A 22,909-nucleotide genomic window follows, 5' to 3' on the forward strand; every position below is an offset into this window, starting at 1 on the left:
TAAACAAATTTGTTAAAGAGAAAAAAATGTTTATCTGTAGACTGAATATCTGTAGAATAATCAATTATCAAAGAAGGATGAAGTAACACAATTTACTCATGAAAAAAAACTGACAACATTAAAATACTCTACGTTAGATTTCATGACAATTTCATCCATTTTCAGTTTGGAATACTTTTTGTTACTTTCATTCTAGAAAAGAAATCCAAAACCAAAAAATGGTCTGGAGATTTTTACTTTCTTTGAAATGGTTAAAAAAGAGTCACAAGTGCCACAACATGATCACAATGTTGTCACAAAGCAGAAACCTGACAGTCACAAAAATGTCACATGGAGATTTTAACCTTTCCTCTTTTTTTTAAAAATGTTCAAATTTAGAAATTTTTAAGCCGCTTTAAAAATTCTAAAGATTTAAAGTGTGTAGGATGGAATCCTGGAATTTTGGAAAAAAACAGTATAAAAGTGGGTGAACAAAACCATCTTTATGAAAGTTGCTTTTCATTTTAAAAATCTCATTCGATCAAACTTTTCACAGCATTAACAATTTAATATTTTTATAAAACTTTAATTGAATGATGGGAGAGGGTATTGAAAGATCAGAAAATTTATTTCTAAACCCAATTATCCTAAATTTACCTTGTACAGCAAAAATATTCAAAACTACAATTTTAAAAGCCAAAAGAATTAAACAAACTAAAAACAGCAATCATACAAGTTAGTTAGTCATAATATACCAACAGTCAAATGAAAGGAAATAAACAGAAAGAACTAAAAGAAAAAACTTATTTTTGATGAAAGATTTGACATAAAAATCTTTAATTCCTGAAAAGTTAAGAACTGAAAATTATATTCAGGTTTTAGTTTAGAAATTCTAAAATTCATCGGACATTTTTTTGTTTTGAATAATAAAAACTTAGTGAAACAATAAAAGAAAAAAATTCGAAATAGAAAACAACTTTACATCCAGTAGAAATTCTTCATTTCATTCAAACATGTAAAAACAAAAAAGGGATGCCATTGTAACAATTATTTTCTATGGTAAAATCTATACCCACACCAACTATCTTTTTTTTCTGTAAAAAATATAGACTTAAAGTTGTATTTTATGCCAAAACTGTAAAAGGAATTATTCATAAAAACAAAAATAAATAAATGGCTTTTAAAATATTCCAAGCATATAATAAAAATATAATAATTTGTTTTCATTAAAAGAGCAATTTATAAATAACAACTAAATAATTTATAAACCAATGAAATTCTTTAAAATTAGTTTCATTTAAATAGAAATTTTTTTGCAAAGTCAATTGCATTGTTAAGGTTCATGAACGATGGGTTCAGTTTAAAGAATTGCGCATGAATAGTCGCTGCTTCTGCATGATGACCATTTTTTGAAAGTTCCTCCAAAGCACTGTTCAATGTTTGCTCATCTTTTTGAAGAAGTGTGGACACAGTTGATTCAAACAACGTAGTATGAGCTATTCGATGAATTGATTTTGTCTCCATAATTAAATTGAAAAGTTCACCATCCATAACAACTTCCTATCAAATAAAAAAAAACTTTATTAGATACCAAAAATTATTTAAACTTTATTAGAAACCAAAGAGAGAAAGAATTAAAACGACATATGGATAATAGTATTCAAAGAATTTTACCTGGATTGTATTTTTGTCCTTAAAGATCAAGTCATAACAAATTTGATTGTGACTGAGCAGCATAACCTTGAATCCAATATGGTATTGCTTCACACTGCACAGTTTCTCATAAATGACTTTGTAGCACTTAATGTTAATGAGGTATACTGTTTAAATTTATTTTTAGTTGATTACAATTACAAATGTGTAATATGATATATGACACATAAAAAAGCATGATAATTTACCTTAAAGATTTTTTAATTTTAAACAAAAATTATGTATGAAAAGATTATTCATTAGCTTGTAAATAAGTTACTGCTTAATAACTAGCTTAACAAAAAAAAAAAGAGCTTACATCAGCAAAATGTTTGTTTGAGAAACAAGCTCTTTTGATTGTTGGTAAAATATCATCAAATTGTTGATAAGAAATCTGTTTGCAAATCAAGATTAACCAAGGATCATCCTGAAGCTCAGATCTTAAAACAGTTACAATTAAAAAATCTCTCATTTCTTTCATAAATCATAACTAGTTTTGTCATAACCAGTGCTGTGCCTGGTTGGAGGTGCCCTCCCCTCACTAAATAGTATGCAAACATATTTAGCTTCTTAACTTTATATCATCATGTAATAAAATCCTTAAATTAAATTAATAACATAAAATAATTTTTAATAAGCCCATTCTTCTTTCTTGTTGCCCAGGGATTTGATGGGATCTAGGCACTTGTTATATCTTAGAACTAAAAACTTACACCACAAATGGAGGCCATGCAAATAAGAGCTGTTTAAGGCCAGCAATTTGCTCCAATTGAATCACTTCATCAGCAAGCTTCTTAAACAATTCAAATCTTTCATGCATACTTTTTACATCTCCTGCATCAATCTGAAAGATTACAAAAATTAATATACACTATAAAATATAAACAAAAAACATCATTATTTATTTACAGCAGCCATATTTTATTCTTACAGATAAATAAAATCTCAAACTGTCAATTTAAGACATTCTACTATTGGTTTTATACCAATTTAAATGCATTGCAAAAATGAATTGCAGCTCTGATTCACTACTACAAATACTATGAACTATCACTGGCTTTTGCATTGAAAATTATTACCTTCAGGTAAATATCCTCAAAAATGGAAAGAAGCTTGAAGAATGTAATACCATCAAAACATTGAAAAAAAGGTAACAAAAGTGAATGGAAATTTGACACTGTATTGACACTGTAATGACACTGTACTCTACATAACAAATTAGATCAGCCACTAAAGGTCAAAGACAGATACACCATAACTTAAGCAGCAAAAATAAATACAAAAACTCTGTTACAAAAATTGCAACAAAATGGCAATAACTGTTAGAACAATCAGCAATTGTTGTTAGAAAAAAATTAAAATGTTTTTGTTGCCAGATCAATCATTGCATCTTAATCCAATTGAACATTTGTGAGAGCATTTGGATTGTAAAAATCAAGACAAAAAATTAGCAACCTAAATGACATCAACTCCATCATGGAAAGAGAGGGGAATAATGTCCAGGCAAAAACTCTCAAGACAAAGAATTGCAAGAGTATTTAACAGAAGTATGGGTGACATAGCTGCACAGGAGTGCCTTAGAACATGAATCCCAGTGGTAATTACCTACAACAGTAATTAGGGACTCCAAATACTTTGCTTTCACCTGTAAGGGTTAAAAGTTTTTCATCACATACTTAGTTTTTGCACTTCTAGGACCAAACCTGTTTGAGAGAGAACTGAAAGTGATAAGTTTGTGTTAAACAAAATAAACATCATGGAAAACTTATAACTTTTAAATATGTAATTAAACACTTCTGTTATGTAATTAAACACTTCTGACTTAATCAGCTTGCAAATGCATGACACTGCTATTTTCTTTCTTGCCAAAACCAGGAATGTTTAAAATTCTTTAAATCAAAAAAAATTTAATAAGATTCAATGTTTGTGAAATGTTGAAACTTGAGGTAAACAATATTATTAAGAATAATTGACAGTTTCAGAGTGGACAAGGCACCTAATTAGATTAGAGAGATATTACCAAGTAGGGGTGATATATACTTTTGTATTGCATATTTGTTTAAACATGTAAAAACCACTCAAAAAAGTCATACACTGCCATCTAAATTTCTGTACACTTAAGCATAAATTGCTAAACTAAAAAACAATATAAGTGGAGATTTGTCGTTTGGTTCAGCAAAAACAGACTTCAATCTGCCCTTATGGTTGGAATGCAAAGAAAAAACCACATTTAAAGAAAGTTAATTAGATAAAGCTGAGTGAACCTCTTTTTGTTTTTTCACCCAATAAAACATTTAATTTTTTTAAAACAAACACAATATTTGTTTGATTACTTAATTTCATATATGCTGGTTTTTAAATGCTGGTCCAAATTTTAATAAAGAAACTGTATATAATAAATAAATTCTTTGTAACAAAAAAAGAAGCTGATTAATATTGCAGTAACTTTTTTAAGAACAAACCTTAATATGCCATTTAGGGGCAATAATTGCATCACTTTGGAAGTACATTAACAAATGCATATCTTCAGATGAGAGATCAATATTTTTATTCAGTAGCTGGAGAAGAATAGTTTTTGAATGAGTAGCAACATTTATATCAGAACAAAATGATCTAGCAATGTCTAAAACATCAGCAGCAGTCACCAAATTACCACTATTCATTTGATGAACTTTTATCAAATGAACCAATTCTTGAAATGCTTTCTGTCCACTTCATTGGTAAAATAGAAAGTATAAAAATTTTAACAAAAAATTTAATAATCAAAATATTTTAAAGGTGTTATTATCATTAAGTTTATTAATTCTTTTAAAAAGTATAAGGATTGCCTATTAGACATAAAACTCTTAATTAATTATCAATAAATAAATAATAAATTTTGGTTACATTGCCGTAAATTCTTAATGTCATTGTTACCAAAATAATTACTAATTACTGTCTTAAATATCAATACTTAAATATTGCTATTACATGATTACCTATCTACCTACAGCTGTTTTGCTGATGATTACCTATCCTTGTCAATTAAATAATTACCTATCACTTTCGATTATCTCTAGAGAGTTTTTAAGTACTTGACATAATATTTTATGTAAATCTATTTCTTCTGTTTGGTACCAGGCTAGCAAACCAATAAAGTTAATTTCTTCCAAAGCAACAAACATTTCAGAACACAGAAGCTCAACTTTAGATAAATCTCCTGCTGACATATCAAGCTTCCTGACAAAGATATCTTTAGAAGGCTAAAAGAAAAAGAAAAAAACTTCAAGAACCTGTTTTATAGTTTTTATTGTTACATAATGTTCCACTAAACAATGACCAGAAATAAAATAGTTTTTATTGTTACATTATGTTCCACTAAACAATGACCAGAAATAAAATAGTTTTTATTGTTACATTATGTTCCACTAAACAATGACCAGAAATAAAATAGTTTTTATTGTTACATTATGTTCCACTAAACAATGACCAGAAATAAAATAGTTTTTATTGTTACATTATGTTCCACTAAACAATGACCAGAAATAAAATAGTTTTTATTGTTACATTATGTTCCACTAAACAATGACCAGAAATAAAATAAAAATACAAAAACAAACAACTAGGTTTTGACATGAAATAATCATGTAATCATGTAATAATTTAACATATAAATATAATTATAAAACCATAAAGATAAAACTTTTTACATGGGAAGATTTTAAAAGATATCCTCCTTTAACTTTTTTCATGCATTCAAGATGATTTATTATGCCTATAATGGATTCTACAGATTTCTGAGCTTCAGCCAACTTGCTACTGAAAAACATGATTAAAAATGTTATACAATTGCCTAAAATGGTTTAGAAAAAAATGTTTTTAAAATACCAACAAAAAAAAAAAAAAACAAGTTCAAATCAAAATTGATTTAATTTTTGATTTAAAATATGCAGATAAAATCTTGAAGAACAAACATTTTATTCAAAATTATTGCTCCATGTAAACTTGAAGGATTACTGATGCAATAACTTGAGTTGAGAAACTAAAAAAGAGTTGATAACAATTTAGCTTACTCATCTTGATCTTTAAAATTATTTTCTATAAGTCTTTTCTGCTGTCTCACAAATTTAAGGATTCTTTTGGCGATTTCTTGGCGTGAATCATCAGCAATTGATATAATTGAGGGCTCTGTAAAAAGCATGCTGTTGCTTAACTCTACAACATCAGTCAGTTCAAGTTTAGTGAAAATTTTTTGACAAGCTTCAAATCGATGAATCCAGTCCACCTATCATAAGAGATAAAATAGAGAATTTAGCATTTTCATTTTAAACTTTTGTAGAAAAAAAAGAGAAAAGAAACTAAAAAATGATCAACAAAAAATTTGTAATCATAAACATGGAGACATAAAATGATAGACATTAAAACATTAAATTACAAATAGTAAGCACCATGCACTAAAAAGACTCAATACCTTCTCCAGATTTTTCGTGCTCCAAAATTCATTCTTTGCATACTCTAAAAAGACTTTGTTTGGGTTGACATAAGAACCATCAGCCTGAATACAAAAAAGAAATACACATACTTCATATTGCAATATCAACCAGCATACTTTAATATAGCAACTTTATAATTTAAATGATTTTGGAATGGATTTTTGGAATTATCAAAGTTTTTTACAGATGATTTTAAAACACCTGAGGTATTTTAGATGCAATTTTGGCAAGAAGGTGCACATTGTTTTCTTTAATATGGGATTTGATAACTTCAAGAGGAGATCCACCATGAACAAGATCTTTGTAATTTATTGCTGATGCAGCAGCTTTTATCTTTTTCAACAACTTGACATGAGCATCAAGACTTAAATTTCCCTACAAAAATTTTAGTGAAATTTTGGATTTTGACAACTTAACAAAAGAAAGAAATTCAAAAAAAAAAAAAAAAAAAAAAGTAAAAAATATATGTACTTGCAATACATGAGCACAACTGGTGCAATTTAATGCAAATACATAAAAAAGGAGCAACATGTTATGATCATAGCCATCTATTTCAGGGTAAATGTATTTTTGAAAGCGGAAAAACACATCTTCATTGTGCCCCTTCAACACTTCTTCCACACTCCATTTGTTTAACAAATCTCGTATAGTTTTTGCTTTTAATCTAAAATTTAAAAAACTTTTAAGCACTCATTCCTTCATCATCTAAATAATGAAGAAGGAATGAGTGTTTTATTCATGTAGACGGAAAAATCAATAAAGCCCAAGAAATATATAATTGAAAAGTTTTTCTGTAAATTTTGTAAAAAAAAAAAAAACACTATACCCACTGTCTGTAAAAAGAAATTCCACAAATGAAAGCATGATTTCCCACCGTTGAATATCATACTTCTGAGCTAGCAACAGACAAATATTCATTTGTTCTTCCTCACAGCTCCTATAGCAAAAAAATACTTTGAGATAAAAAAAAAAAAAATTAACATACTTAATATCTTAAAGATAATTGTCTAGAAGTCAATAAACATATTAAACTTAAATTTGTGTTAAAAAGATATACTCCCATAAAAATCGATGTAAAGATATGAGAGAAAAATAGATAATTATACAGCTTAGAAAAATTAAAAAATGATCATTTTGATTTAAAAAAGATAAAAAAAAAAGGTTTTTGAAAAGATGCTTTGTATTATTTACATTGCCAAACCAAGAATGGTTTCTTTTTTATAATTATTATCCATTGTAAATCTTTCAATATCAACACCTAAAAAATATAAACAATGTGTAAATATCTTTAAAAAACTCTCTCTTTACACATACATACATACATACATACATACATACATACATACATACATACATACATACATACATACATACATACATACATAAATGAAAGAATCAATCATATATATAAACACACGCACACACACACGCGCGCGCACACACGCACGCGCGCGCACACACACACATATTAGTGTGTATCAAGAAAAAAATTTTTTGATATATCACAAACCCTATAAATTTGATCACACATCACACGAAGGTATTCTGTGTGCAAAATATTATCTACAAGTATTAATATTAACCCATCCCTTAAAGACATGCAATTTTTTGATGAAGCAAACATTTGTATGATACTTCGCTATTAAAAAGAGCTAGATAAAAATATATATTTCTTTTGCACTAATTTTGCATAAGAAATATTTATTTTTTATAGTAGAAAATTATTTTCATATATTTTAGTATTTATGAGTCCATCCTGTTAACCAAAAAATCTACGCATAAGTCCAACCTATTAATAAAAAAAATGTTGGCAATGTAGTCTAAAAAATGCAGGGACTCAGTCAATTATAAAAGTCAACTGCTCAGCTTATCTAATAACAAAAGCCTCACAATATGGCATTAGACATTAAGGATTACTTCATAGCATCTTTGGACCATTACTGGGGCAGTTACCAGTAATCCAAGTTTCAAAAGTAAATTGACAATCATGGCAAAAGCTCCATAATATGCTACTAGACATAAGGACTTTATACCTCTAATTGGACATCCAGTTATGAGAGATGTACTGAGAAATCTATTTTTCCACATCGAAAAAAAAAAAAGACTGTTTCTAAAAGTGCTAATATCACATTCCATAATGTGGAACAGAGTTCTAGCAAAAATACAGACTGCTGACACAACAGAAGCCTAACATTGTTAAAAAGATTAAAAAACTGTATGAAGAGTATCTAACCATCATGAGAAACATGAAAAAAAGCAGCAGTAAAAGAAATCATGCAGGAAAATTTTGCTGCAAAACTAGATGGTTTGTTTGATATCAGTCATGCTGACTCTATGTCAATGATAAAAAATGAAGAAGACAGAGAGTTCCTAAGACTGCAAAAGAGGAAAGAGTAGGTACTATTGGAGGCATAGACAAGACGCTGGCTAATAAACAAAGAAGAGCTGAGGAGAAGCAAAAGAAAAGAGAGGCCTACCGCATGAAAAGAAGAACAAGAGAAACAGTTTGAAAAGATGACATTACCAGCAGAAAGTTCATCAACTGAGGAAAATTTGGATGATAGTGATGAAGATGATGAAGTCAGTGACAGTAGTCACCACAAATGTGCTCCACATTAGATAGAATAAACACTAGCATTCAAAAGTCCACAATAATTTTTGCTTCAGTTTTGAATGAAGTTGAACCTTCTACAGCCAATATTTTATTATCTAAAAGCACTGTGCATTGAGTGAGACAAAAACATTGCAAAAACAGAGCTCATCAAATTAAAGCCTCTTTTGTTCCATCAAAGTGTGTGGTAAATTGGGATGGCAAGCTTATGCCCAAGAAAAGTGCAACTACAAATGATCTAGTGAATTGTCTGCCAGTATTGCTGACTTCACTTGCTGATAGATATATGAAGCTGCTAGGAGTTCCAGCTCTTTCATTAGGAACTAGAAAGGATACCTGTCAGGCTGTATATGAATTGCTTCATTCTTGAAACACACATTCAGAGGTTACTGGCATGTGCTTTGATACAACAATACCCAACACTGGACACAAAGCAGGGGTAGCAACACTGATAGATGTGTTGTTGAGAGAAATTTACTCTGGTTGAGCTGAAGACACCACATGATGGAAATCTTGCTCTCTGATGTCTTCAACATATGCTTTGGACCATCATCTGGTGCTGACATATTTATGTTCAAGAGATTTAAACAAGCCTGATCAACACTTAATCATCAGTTTAAAAAAGATGCAACAGCCTCTGATACCAGCCACAGCTGAGGTGAGAAACTTCATCACACAACAATTGGAAGTTTCACATTCCAGAGATGATTGAACTTCTGTCTTGAACTTCTACAGTTTGCAGCTCTAGCAGTTGGAATTGAGTTGGAGGTAAGCTATACTGCTAGTTTCACTGATTTTTACTGCCAAAGTTGTAAATACATAAAAGTTTACACAATTTAGCGATTTCTAGGTGACAATCAGAAGACCAGAAGTCTACCATAGAGCCTAATGGATGGCTAAAGCCATTTATTCACTCAAGATCGAACTATTTCTGAAAGGAAACAAAACTGCTATTGGGCTAACTAGGAAGCAGGTCAAGTCTATCAGTCGGTTGAATCGGCTTGTTGTGTCTGTGTATCTAGAGTCATGTTTTACATGCAAAACAGCAGCTGAGGTTCTTCTGAATGATGTGCTCCTGATACAACGTCTGAAGGCATAAGAAGACAAGCAAATCCAAGAAGCAGCACTGAAAATGATGCTTTGCTATTCCTAGTGTTTGAGCCCAGAGCTGGCATCACAATGTTTCTTCTCGTAGAAGATGGAAGCAGTCCAGAAAGCAACACTTGTCAATATCATGACATCAAAGAGGGGGGCTCACTTGATCAATTGCCAGTATGCATCAAGGACTTACAGCTGTCATCATCATTCTTCAATATGCTAGGCCTTTATGACAACTTCTTGCATGCCAGTCCTGATACTTGGCCAGAACAACCATCATATCTTGAAGCAGCCAAGGTGATTGCAAACCTTCCATGTGTAAATGATTGTGCAGAGAGAGGGGTTACAAAGATTGAGGAGTTTTATTCATCTTGCAAAGATGAAGAATAGAAGCAATTTCTGTTGCAAGTTGTTGAAAAACACAGAAAAGAACTTTGTTCTTCTAATCATATTGATCAGCTTCACATGTAATATTATTGACTTTACTTTCATGAGTTGTGGTTTAAATATTTGTTTAATTTGTATACTGTTAAAATTTTAAATAATATGGCGTTACATAATAATTATGCTACAAATTTAAGACATTTAAGAAAAAAAAAAGATTTTATCAGTGCAAAACATGTTGTTTTTGGTATTTTATAAAACTGGATAAATGTTGTCTTTGAGGGATCAGTTAGTATGTGATTGAAAAAATATTTAAAAATGGAAGTCAACTTGTATGCTAGATCATTTTGAAAGGGCATGCGATATGATTTTCAAGAATATTTTTTTGGGGGGACACCCTAATATATATCTGGTTGGTATAAAAAAAATAAAAATAGATTTTTCTCTACTTTCTACTTTAGTTGGTGTTTCAATAAATATAAAAACAACCTATGCAAAGTTATAGGTTTTTCTTATCATTTACAGGTAGCTCAACAAGATTGTAAATTTGCAAGATGCATTTTTGAAATTCTTTCCAAATAAAACATTTATATTTTAATTCTTGATATGAAGCAAAATCTAAAAATCTAAGTTAGATTAAAACAGTAAAAAGTTAAAAAATATTGTGTATGAATAATACATATTATTCACAAAAGTCAAAAACTGCTAAAATTATTCCACCATAAACAGTTCTTTCTTGCATTCTGAAAATTTGCGCCATGTACTTGCTCGATTTATTTGCGCCATGTAATGAATAGACAGTCAAACAAATCTTTATTGGTCTTTTGCATGTCCTAATTTCTTTTGAAGTAAGTGCCATATCAACTGGTCCCTTACAACCACAACAGCCTTTCTCATGCAAGAAGAGTCTTTATCCTCTTGAGTGTTGATTATGTTTAAGGCATTCACATGTACAATGTCAAGCAAATTGTCAAGGTCATCAACAAACTCTGTCTCATTTTTTTGCTGAGTTTTTAGTGTTTTTGTCATCATTTTTCTTTTAGTACTTTCATTTTTTTTTTTTCAAAGTCTTGTGGTGGTGAAAAAAAAAACTCTTAAAACTTGTTTATTTGAAGGAAGTTTACTTCCAGTTATTTCAACTTTTTCAGAACCTATTAACTAAATTGGAGTTTTACTTCTAATATTTATTGAACATTCAGCAATATTTCTTAGTTTTACTCTAAAATCTTAAAAATCTTAAAAATCTGAAAGTTAGAAAAACAAATATTATATTAAAGTTGTTTGCCAAATAGTAAACACATCTGCAGTCTGCACAAAGAAAATAATGCAATTGAGATTAACAAATACTAATTATTAGCTAAAATAGTAAAAGTTATAAAATCTACAACTTTATTGAGCTTCCTCTAAATATTGAAATGAGCCCAAATGAGCTCATATTTGCTCAGAATTATTTCTACATGTATTGGAACAAGATATTAAGTGGAAATATTCATATTATATATATATATATATATATATATATATATATATATATATATATATATATATATATATATATATATATATATATATATATATATATATATATATATATATATATATATAATTACAATATGTAATTTTTTAACATAATTGCATATAACATAATGAATATATTTAAAAATGTAATTTATGAAAAGACTATAAATGTTTTATCTTACTATAAGTAAATAAAAAGTATTACTAAAAAAATATATCAGCATCAGACTTTTCCGGAATTGAAAAATTAAACTCAAATTTGTCCTGCCACAACATAAAACTACATTTATATTTATGAAAATCAAGTAAAGTCAAAGATTTTTTTATCCAGATTACCTTTCCCTAATTTAAGCAGCATTTGTGCTTGCAACATATCCAAAATACTTGTCAAATTGGAAATAAGAAACTTAGAATGCTCATCACTTGATGAGTTTTCCATTTCTCCTAGCTGTATAAGTGAAGCACGTATTACATCAAGAGGCTTTGCTCTGTATAAATCATGCATGGAACCTGCAGAAAGCTTTTGGTGCTCACTATAAAAGTGAAGGGCGTGTGTGTATGCAGCCATTATAAATGTGAAAACACTTTTTCTTTGACATTGGAAAATACTATCAATGCTATTACCCTACAAAAGGAAATGTCAGTTTTAATTTCTTTTCAAAAAAATTACCTCAAAATAAAAAATTAAAAACCTAGTTGCACATGTAACACTATAAATACACCTGCATATACAACATATAACCCAAAGACAATAATGAATCTTTTGGAAATGATAACTCTGCAAGACTTTGTAAATCTAAAACAGAAAAACTAGAGCTATATATACATTTTTACAGCCCTTCTTTATTATCTATCCTGGAGCTTAATATTTTTCTAAGAAAAAAAAAAAAAAATTTTTATAATTATAAATTAAATTATTTTTCTCTGTTTTATCTTACCTTCAGTAGTATTTACATTTTCATTTCTGTTGCCATCTTTATTCTCATCATCACGCTGCTCAATCAACTTCTGGTGTCTTAGCATGAGACAGTGAAATAAAGTTGCATCATCTTTATGAACATCTGGATAAAACTCATCAATCTATTTAAAGTAAAAAAAAAAGAAACAACTTTTCATTTTTTAAATGTTTTAAAATACTTTCATGAAATAACTGTAATAATTATATTTACAAGATAAAAACTTTTAATATTACTGAGCCACTCACCATAAAAGGAAAGCAGGTAGAAAAAGAAATACAAATTTCTTATAAAAAGCATAAGAAACCCCAAACATATATAAACCCCATTATTTAAGCAATCTTAATCAAAGTTCTGTGGCAATCAGTAATTTAAAACTTAACTTACAAAATAATATATTATCATAAGATTACTAGAAAATTTTACATTTATAAAACTTGTTTGCTTCATTCCTCCTAAGGAACAGTAAAAAGGATGTCTCAAAAATGCATCAACGACATCAATTTGTTGAGATGATTCACTTGAAACATCTGTCGATTGCTTTACCCACTTGATTGCTTTGCTTAGCATGTTTGTACCACCCATGGAATGAAGAAACCTTTTTGTTGCACTTTTTGTATGCTTGATGAGGGATTGGTTGCTCTAAATGATTTTTTTTTTTAACTGACTTATTAAATTATTAAAAACTTATTAAAAAGTCAATCAAATAAAAATGGTTAAAAATCATGAGACATTCTTTCTTTAAGGAATCTTCTCTAAATTTTACAGATCAAAATCGTTATAAATAATTATTCACCCCATCTATAGTATCTTCAAAAAGATCATCCTCTTCAGTTAAATGCAGCTGTAGTTGCTCGTAGAGGACCTAATTGTAATCCATAAGTTCATTTCTGCTCAAAGAATTAATATTACACAATAGAAAAATATACATAAATATACCATTTGGCATTAAACTCTAATACTTTAATGATTAGCATATGATTAAAGTGAACTTTATACAGACTTGATCATAGCACAAATGATCAATTTTAATCAAGACCTAAGGAAAGTTGGGTGGAATACCTCTCTATCAATCATATTTTTTTTCTTCAGAACTTCCTCTATATGATATACTGGACAATAAGTCAAAGCAAAGCTCAACATCTTCAGTCTAAATACAACTACTTAAATAGAAAACTAATACAACCCACAAAATAAAAAACCTTGCTTAACAAATAATGGAACTATTGTTAATTGAAAAAAATAAATAAAACTTGAACCTTACTTTGTTGAATTGTTAATAAAACCAGTGGACTCCCCTAACTCTCTAAAAATCAGAGTCAAAAATCAGGAACTTCAGCTACAGTTCTATATAAAGGTTAACCAATAAAAAAAAAATAGTATTTTTACTTCAATCTCATCAAATCTGCATAGAAATACAAAGATAATAAGAGTGTTTTTATTCATTATAGATAATTTTACATATTTAACTTAACTTTAGAAGATAAAGGAACACAAAAATTCTTACTTGCAAATTTGCCAAGCTTTACTGTAGCTGATATCAATTAAATGAAAGCATTGTATGGCACAAAAATCAAAATCTTCAACAGAAAATGATGACTCTGCAACTTTTAGGGTGATTTTCCCATCACGTTCATGGTGATCATCTCCACAAATTTGAAGTAAACTTCCAAGCTTCTGCAGCTGTTAACAATAACATCAACATGTGAGTAAAAATTTTGTTATTTGCTAGAATTAAAAAGTTATAAATAATAAGATTAAAAAAAAGTTATAAAAATTAATACCTCTGAAACCTTTTTATAGTTTGTTTTGCTTTTCTGTAAACAAAGATCAATGAGCTCTACTCTATCTACACAAAGTCGAACTATAAACAATAAAAGTATATTAGATACATTAGGTATATTAGATATAATGAAGGTTTTTAAAAACTTATATAAAAAATTTGTTTAATATTAGGTGAGACACCTTCTTATATGATTTGCATTTATGTAAAATAAATCAAACTTTTTGAAAATGTTTAATTAATTGGAGGTCCCTACCAACAATATTTGTATTGAAGTTTAGCAACTTGTAACTAATTAATTTTTGATAAATTATTTACTTTGAAAAGAAACAAATGAAAGGAAACAAATTTTTATAGAAAAAAAAACTGTTGAGGTGACTAAGTTAATGGGTGGGCCAAATGTTCTGAGAAAAAACGCTTAGCTAAATAATGCGATCTACGTTTGCAAGATAATCATTTATTTTTATACTGTTTTGTAGCCCATAATTCTCTTTCTAGATAAGTAAAAAAAATTTCAATTAACATTCCACACAAGACAAAAAAATTGATCTTTCAAGGCATCTACACATTAATTAGACAAATGAGCAAAACCCATTTGGTGAAACATTTTCAAGTACAAAAAGTCACACAACCAAAAATGTATTGGATCATCAAATGCTTTGAGGATGGTCAAGTATATGAAAGTAAGAAAAGAAAAGGTTACCCAAGTAAAAAGAACTTACAAAAGCAACAACAACTGTAACATTTTACAGAAAATACTGTTGGCATGAGTTAAAGAAAACTTGCTTCAAAGTTTGATGTCTCATTATCTTGCATTTGTCTAACTTTTAAAAAACTGGGTTTAAAATATCATATGAGACAATGCACACAAAGTACAAAGTACAGTCAACAGCAACTTGAAAAAATACAAAAGAAGTTTTGCAAAGGAAAAAAATTTGCTGTTATTGACAACAAAAAACACATTACATTTTTAGATAATAACATGCCTGGGAATGTCAGATTATTTTCATGCAACAAACAAACTAGTCCACCAGATGTAAGATTTAAATGTAAGAAGAAGTTTGCACCAAAATTCCTTGTGTGGTTGGCATTACCCGGTAAAGGTGTTTCCACCACACCATATATAGGGAAGACCAAAGGTGTGACAATCAATGCAAATGTCTATTATCAAAATTGTTTGCCAAAATTGTTAAGTTCATTAAAAAAACATCATTTAGAAAATAAATGCATTTTTTAGCCTGACTTAGTCACATCCCATTAGGCAAAAACAACAACAGATTGGCTCAATAAGCAAAATGTACCTTTTTGTGCCAAAGCATATGAATCTACCAAATGTTGGCAAACAGGATCAAATGATAGTTAAAAAATATCAATAGTAAAGTTGTCCAGACCATGATGGAAGGCATATGCAGTAAATTACAAAAAGTTAAAGAACAGAGACTATTTTGTGAATATTTAGCTTTCATATTTTGATAAAAAAAGAAAATCAAAATAAAAAACAAAGTTGATAGAATTAAGTGTTTTAATTTTGTCTCAAAACATTTGGTCTACCCATTAAGTAATTAATTTAAGTAATTTTAAAATGTTGAGGCAACTTAACAAAATCAATTTATAATTGTGAAAACCAGTGTCTTTTTTTGCAACTGGTAGTGCTGTCATCAAGCAGGAAATTATTTTTATTCTTCATTTGTATGCAACTTGTTGTATTTATCCATTAAGGCCACTCCCCACACTATCATTTGCAACCTGTATGCTGTCAGAAATAAGATTGGTAGACTGGTATTTTTCATCAGCTGACCAATAAAGTTAATGGCAGTCCAATAATCATAATTCAAGAGTGCATTACTTCATTTTGCTTAACTTTTATCTTATCTCATGTGTTTGATGCCCTACACTTGGTCCACTTTGAAGATGAAAAAGCTGACCTTGATAAGTCACAATCAAGAACTCTTCATCACCATCTTTTGCATTGCATTCATTTTCAGATGAAGATTATTACATTTGTAGATTAACTTTTTCCTCCGTTAATTCTTTCATTCTTTTCTTTCTGAATTCTTCTTTTACAACTTTTTTTTCTGAATTATTCCTCCTGAATTGTCAAAACCTTATCAACATTTCCCATCATACCACACCATCCTAGCCTGAATGAGTTAAAAGAAACTCTTGATGCTTGCTGATTATACCAATGGCTCTGGCATGAATAATATCAAACTTCCATCCTCTGGCATGATAATGTTAAATTTTTTTCCATATTTTTTGCTGATGACTTTTGGTTTTTCAGCCATATGATAGTTTCTCTCCATGCTGTTGGCTTTGCAGCTATGGAACAAACCATTACCTGGATGCAATCAACTTTTGTAGCATATAAACAGAGTATTGTGTGCAAAAATTGACAACTTATATTTGCAAATACAAATCAATAATCAAGAACAGCTCATTTTAAATGATTAAAAGATTTGATAAACAATATTAAGTAGCAATTGCTCAACTAATTTTAACATGCTAAGCATGCTTCTAAAAGAAAATAAAATTTTAAAAGTACAATATAAAGTTACCTTATCATACAGACAATACATACTCCTTTTATATTATATGGAGTATTTTTAATCATTGTTGAATATAAAATACTCTAGATAAAATTATCAGGTACTTTCTGTTTGATATAAAAAAGAATTGAAAAAAGAGTACAAATATTTTGGTCGGTATTTTGTGATGATTTGGTGAGTTTTTTTTTAATAAATGGTCAGCATTCTTTTGTCAGTAAAAATATAATTTTGGGTCAGTATTTCAATTCAGTTTTGTCATATTTACACTTTAACACAATAAATGATCTCCAAATGTTTTTTATTTTGAGAATGGATGTCTTTCCCTTATAGTGTCTTTACCATTCACCACTCTATTAAATGATTCAAGAGCATTATTAGCACTTGAAATGTCTAAAGCTTTCATTATCAAGTCTGATTAGAATTCTACCATTCTGCTTTAAAGTACCCAGAAAATTCTGGTTTTCCATTTTTTTAAAAAACCTGAAGCTTCCTTAAAGATCTCTTTATTCTGACTTTTTTTGCAATGTTTTTATATCCTCAAAAAGTTCATCTTGATGGTTTTAGTTTTCCTCAGCATTTTTATCAAAATTCCAAAGCATATTTGCCCAACACATCACATTATCCTTTTTGCTAAAAACATTAAAGAATGAAAAAACTTTAGAAATTTCAAATTGAATCAGCACTGATTATCACTAATCAGCTGAGATTAGTATTTTGGGTTCATATTTTCCCCAAATTGACTTTTCTTCAAACCATAAGAAATACTTTCAAATATAAACTTGAAATCTGAAGTTTTTCATTGAAACAAATGGCCATCAAAAATAAATGAAAATGGCAATCCATATATTGGTGCCAACTAGTAAGACAGGGAACCCTTGCCAATTTAATTTGTATGTAGCATCAACATGTAATTTTTCTTGTCCTGGGGCTTGGCATAGGAGTCTTTTTGATGATACATTAGAGATTTTGACTCGTCTTGGACATCATCACACATTTTTGTTCCAACAATCTGAACCAACAGAGTAAACAATTTTGTGATTTACAATGAAACTCCTTGCTGTTGGGAACATTATTGTTACAATGTACCTTTTTGTGCCAAAGCATATGAATATCAAAGTTGTCCAGACCATGATGGAAGGCATATGCAGCAAATCCTCACTGTTGGGAACATTATTGTTTATACACCATTATCTTAATTCACCAAGAAAAATGGATGTATTGCCATTTTTTTCTTTTTGTAGGCAGATATATTATTTTGTAGTTTTTTCATATGAATTTGGTGGCCATTCTTTACAAGGATCCACAAATTTTGTTGAATTCAGTCTTTACAAAACTTGTTTTATTTTGACATATTTTTACTATCATGTTCATGTCCAGTTTTGTAAATGATTACCTTGTCACTTGCTAAATCAAACAAAAAATAAACTACAGCATTAGATTGCTATTTACTTTTTTGAATGGCTTTATATCTATAGATTATTACATAGATATGATTCATTCTATCTTTAGTGTAATTAAATTTGAGAAAAAATGAAAGAAAGAGGAGGAGGGAAGGAGATAGAGAGAAGAAACGAGAAAGAGAAGTTGGAGAGAAAGGTAGTTAGATGAGAGAGCAAAGGTAGTTAGATGAGAGAGCAATGCACATCTTCTCTCTTCTCTTTCTATTCTCTTTCTTTCTCCTTACCATTTCTGCTTTCTCTCTCCTGTCTATCACTTCTCTCTCACCAAAAAATGCAATAAGCCTAAATGTCTGTAGACCTTAATGGCTCAAAGGCCTACAACTTTGTTAACCTAACTCTAAGGACTTAACTGTCTGAGACTTACCTGTCTGATGAACTAAAAACTGTTTAGCTCTAATTGGATCTTTCTTGTTCAGGTATGTTTCAAATCTTATGCACTCATGTTTTTGTTTCTGTTTCCTTGGTTTTCAATTATGCTTGCTCTTCTATTGTATCATTTTCTTCTTCATTAGAGGACTTGTATTCTGGTGCAAATTTTTCTATTTTTTCTAACTTTTTTTGCTCATTTCTCAAATAGAAATCTTATTCATAGTTTTTACAAAATTATTTCCAGTTAAAGTTCATATTACTTTTATTAAATTACAAATCATTTTACTTAAGTTACAGATCATTTTATTTAAAATACAGATCAGTTTAATCAAACAACTGAATGCTTGTTTAATTTACTGACCAGTCAAAATTTAAAACTGATAACTAAATTAATAAAATGATAGCTAGTATATAATATTCACCATTAAAACCCTTATGCTGACCATCTCAATACCGTACTGAAAATTAAAAATAAAAAAAATACAGACCAACTAATTAAAAATACTGACCCATTAAATGATACCCTTAAAAAAATTAAAAATGGCTTGTGATTTTTTAAAGTTATATCACTTAATTTAAAAAGTATTATAGTTTTAACTAACAATTTTTTAAAAAAATACTGAAACTATACTATTTTTTAGGATTTAAAAAGGTTTAATTACAACTGATTAAGTGTAATATTGTAATTATTGGGAAAAGTGGCAAAATGTAAGTAGTGGAGACTGGGGCTAGTTGGCTACAGCTTTAGTTTTTGAGCTTTGTGCATTTCTGGGTGAACTTTTTTGAAGATATCAAACTGCAGTTCAATAGAATATGAATTTGGCAAGCATGTTCAAGTGTCAAACATCATATAAAAAAATATTGGTGGCCCAAAAAGGCCTCCGAAAAAGAAAAAAATATGTGCCAACTTACCTTGGCTCAGGGTAAGTTGCCTATACTCTCAGGGTAAGTTTGCACACCATATAAAAAGAGACAAGTTTAGCAATATTAAGCATCTATTTCAAGTGCATCTTTTTTATAAAAACTCTTGATAATATTTATCCAACAATAATTTTTGACCTTAACCTTTATCGTCCTTAAATCGATCGAATAGACTTTTCTTCAACAAAAATAGTATCAACCGCATTTTTTGTAACATTTTTAGGATTTACTGGCCTGTCTACTTATCTTTTATAACTTTGTATGTCTGTGTACCTGCAGTGTTATATAACTTTAGTGAATTTACGACCAATGCAAAAAATTATAAGTTGACCCATGTTGCCATTTAGTCCTGCAATCATTGTGCCAACTAACCCCAAAAGCTTTTTGTTCACAAAATGGCCTATAAATCCCCAAAAATGCAAAATATTGAGAAACATAAATTGTGACTGGTTAGAGTGAACCACACAACACCTACATCTATTCGAGTTTAAATGTAGCTAATGCTATTGCTTTTTAAAATTGAAAAAATTATATAGCTACAAGTTACAAAATTTGTAAAAAAACACAAAAATTGCTATAACTTCTATACACATGCGCTTATAGCCCTGAACACTACACTTAAAGATGAATTAGTTAAATAGGAAGGTTCCATGTGAATTTAGGAATTATCTGCTAGAAAGTTCCAAAGTTAAATGTAGTGTCAACTTACCCCTGTAGCCAACTAGCCCCGGTCTCCCCTAATAAGTAACCAAACTTAATGTCAAGATAGCATCCAGTATCAATTTAAAGCTTTAACCATCATGAATTATCATAAATTCTTATAAATCAAAATAAATTATAAGACATAGTATCATATTTTATGATACCAAAATTTTCAGACTTTAAATGAAATTCTTTGTTAATTATTTTTTATTATTATTATTAATATAAAAAAAAAAGACAGTGCCCCACTAAGAAAATAATCTTTTTAAATAAAAGCCACTCCAAGCTAAAAGAGAAAATGTAAAAAGAGACAGTAAAACTTTAAACAAGTTTTAATTTTTAAAAACAATTTCACCATGCAAACTTCTTAAAAATACTTCTTACCCTGCAAAGGAAGAATAGAAACACCAAAAGTTTGCAGAATGACTGCAGCTTGAATAAGGTCCAACTCAGCTTGTATGCATTCAGGGTGGTCCACAATAAGAGAAAGACAAAACCTTTAAAAGAATAATAAAAAGACTAATAATACATACAAAAAAAAGCAATTCTACCAATAAATTGTTTATTCTGCAGGATTTATTAATCAGGTCTTACAAACCTTTGTAATTAAAACTTGAAACCAAGACCAGTTTCATAAAAAATTGATGTCAGAAAATCATATTTTTAAAAAAACTTTAAAGTACTAAAAATGAGATTTTGACAACCTAAGTAATAAAAAAATCAGAAGTATTTCAGCTGTTTACTTAGCATATTCCATAGAAAAATCAGTAACAGACGTTGCAGCATTAAAGTATTCCTGTGAAGCAGCCAACACTATTTCGATAGAGGTTTCATAACTCAATGTACAAGTAGTAGATGGAAGGTTTTTCTTGCTGACAGATGCCCCTTGTTTAGATTTTGTTAATAGCTCTCCAGCTAGACTTATAGATTGCATACATCCAGACCGTAGAAGACACGCTGCAAAAGTCTGCATAAAAAAAATGTTTTTGTAGCTATAAAAATTTTTAAAACTTCATTAAGAAATAGTGTATTTTATTATTTCTTAAAATTTATTTGTAAACTTGAAAATATGTTAAAAAAGCTGCAAATAATTTGAGAATACAATGGATAGTAAACCTGATGGCAAAGCATTTCATCAAAACATGTAAAAATAGTCTTAGAAAGTTTAATTATATGCTTTAGAAGAGTGTTCCATTCTTGGAATGTTGCTGAAGTTGACCTCATAGATGTATTCTTTAATAACATATGAATTATGTCTTTCACAATGATAGGGTTGTCTTTTATCTCTAACAGGTAACCTATGGTTTTTGGGCACAAATGATATTCTAACACTTCTGCACCACCTAAAAGCAATTCAAGCTGGTCCAATTGAAGATGAAGCTCTTGTATTTGATGAGATAAACATCTAAAAAAAAAATTTTTTTTTGACAAATTTTTCTACACAAACCACTTAATCTTCTAAATTCTTCCAAGGTTATCTTACCCTTCTTCTTTGGCTGGAAGACATTCAACTATTGAAAATGCAATGTTGAGTTGATCATGACGCTTGCATGCATAAATACAATCCATAGCCAACTTCATCCTTTCTGCAACATCTGCAATCAAAGGTTCAGTAACCTGAAAAAATTCATGAAGCAGTTTAAAATCTTGAGATTCATTAAAGAGGTAAAATATATCTGATAGTGTTAAAAAAAAAAAAAAGAACAACAGGGAACAATTTTGTTATGGTGCAAAGAAAAAAAAGATTCATTTTAAGCATCTAACCTCAGGGGACGAATTTTGAAGAAGTTTTAAACAACAAGTCAAATCGGAAATAGCAATATCAACCATAAACTGATGAGTCAATTTTTGTCGAGTTTCTTTGCCATTTTTCTTCTCTATTTTTAACAAATAGGGATTTAGCAATTCTTTAAAATCTCTGATAAATGATTCATCACTAGTTTTTGACATAAGTAGTTTCATTTTTGATATGTGAGGAAGATCAATTATCTCTTTAAGTGTAAGGTTATTATCAATGTTAACATCATAGACTAAAACTCTCAGTGTTTCCAGATTGCTTTGCAAGTTTTTTAGTCCTTGAATGCCTCTCTGAATCCCAACATTAGTAAGCTGCAAACAGCAGTCAACTAACTTTGATTTTTCATCGATCTCAAATATTCTTTTAAAAAACCACTTCTGCAAAATTTGCTTAGAGCTACAACTCTTGAATTCTAAAAGATCTGGTTGAGTTTCGTAAATAAAAGCACCAAGATCATCTTTTGCATGGATATCTTGTATTTGCTCAATAATTGTCTTTTGTTCAACCCAGTCTATCTCTCTGTGATGTTTTTTTAACCATGGGAGAATTTCAGGTCCATCAGCAATTTCACTGTAATTAAAGAGAGGTTAAAATACCTGTTCGCACTTAAAGTGCAAAAA

The 22,909-nt window shown here is 29.3% G+C and overlaps 1 protein-coding gene across 3 annotated transcripts in view; it reads right to left on the bottom strand.

Annotated features, from left to right (window-relative positions):
- Positions 1–591: 591 nt before the first annotated feature.
- The window catches only part of LOC145188730 (NBAS subunit of NRZ tethering complex-like), a 38,108-nt gene continuing 15,790 nt past the window's right edge, over positions 592–22,909 (bottom strand). For 2 of the 3 annotated variants that reach the window (XM_090086980.1, XM_090086982.1), the window contains 27 exons: positions 22,256–22,859; positions 21,975–22,108; positions 21,608–21,896; positions 21,235–21,458; positions 20,876–20,988; positions 14,495–14,574; positions 14,218–14,393; positions 13,975–14,016; positions 13,773–13,860; positions 13,507–13,575; positions 13,137–13,352; positions 12,693–12,834; positions 12,477–12,550; positions 12,091–12,379; positions 7,335–7,401; positions 6,970–7,080; positions 6,615–6,807; positions 6,345–6,518; positions 6,122–6,205; positions 5,724–5,935; positions 5,361–5,469; positions 4,708–4,913; positions 4,134–4,383; positions 2,385–2,515; positions 1,991–2,111; positions 1,654–1,779; positions 592–1,539 (listed from right to left, as the gene is read on the bottom strand). In XM_090086980.1, coding sequence (XP_089943106.1) covers positions 1,273–1,539; positions 1,654–1,779; positions 1,991–2,111; positions 2,385–2,515; positions 4,134–4,383; positions 4,708–4,913; positions 5,361–5,469; positions 5,724–5,935; positions 6,122–6,205; positions 6,345–6,518; positions 6,615–6,807; positions 6,970–7,080; positions 7,335–7,401; positions 12,091–12,379; positions 12,477–12,550; positions 12,693–12,834; positions 13,137–13,352; positions 13,507–13,575; positions 13,773–13,860; positions 13,975–14,016; positions 14,218–14,393; positions 14,495–14,574; positions 20,876–20,988; positions 21,235–21,458; positions 21,608–21,896; positions 21,975–22,108; positions 22,256–22,859 — 4,591 coding nt within the window. In that variant the 3' untranslated portion in view covers positions 592–1,272. The remainder of the gene's footprint in view (positions 1,540–1,653; positions 1,780–1,990; positions 2,112–2,384; positions 2,516–4,133; positions 4,384–4,707; positions 4,914–5,360; positions 5,470–5,723; positions 5,936–6,121; positions 6,206–6,344; positions 6,519–6,614; positions 6,808–6,969; positions 7,081–7,334; positions 7,402–12,090; positions 12,380–12,476; positions 12,551–12,692; positions 12,835–13,136; positions 13,353–13,506; positions 13,576–13,772; positions 13,861–13,974; positions 14,017–14,217; positions 14,394–14,494; positions 14,575–20,875; positions 20,989–21,234; positions 21,459–21,607; positions 21,897–21,974; positions 22,109–22,255; positions 22,860–22,909) is intronic. The other variant, XM_090086981.1, reaches the window with a different exon arrangement.

Source organism: Hydra viridissima, unplaced genomic scaffold (assembly GCF_058129835.1).
Source record: "Hydra viridissima isolate aposymbiotic clone 2 unplaced genomic scaffold, HvirCarnegie_v1 scaffold_5, whole genome shotgun sequence".
In the NCBI taxonomy this organism is placed as follows: Eukaryota; Metazoa; Cnidaria; class Hydrozoa; order Anthoathecata; family Hydridae; genus Hydra; species Hydra viridissima.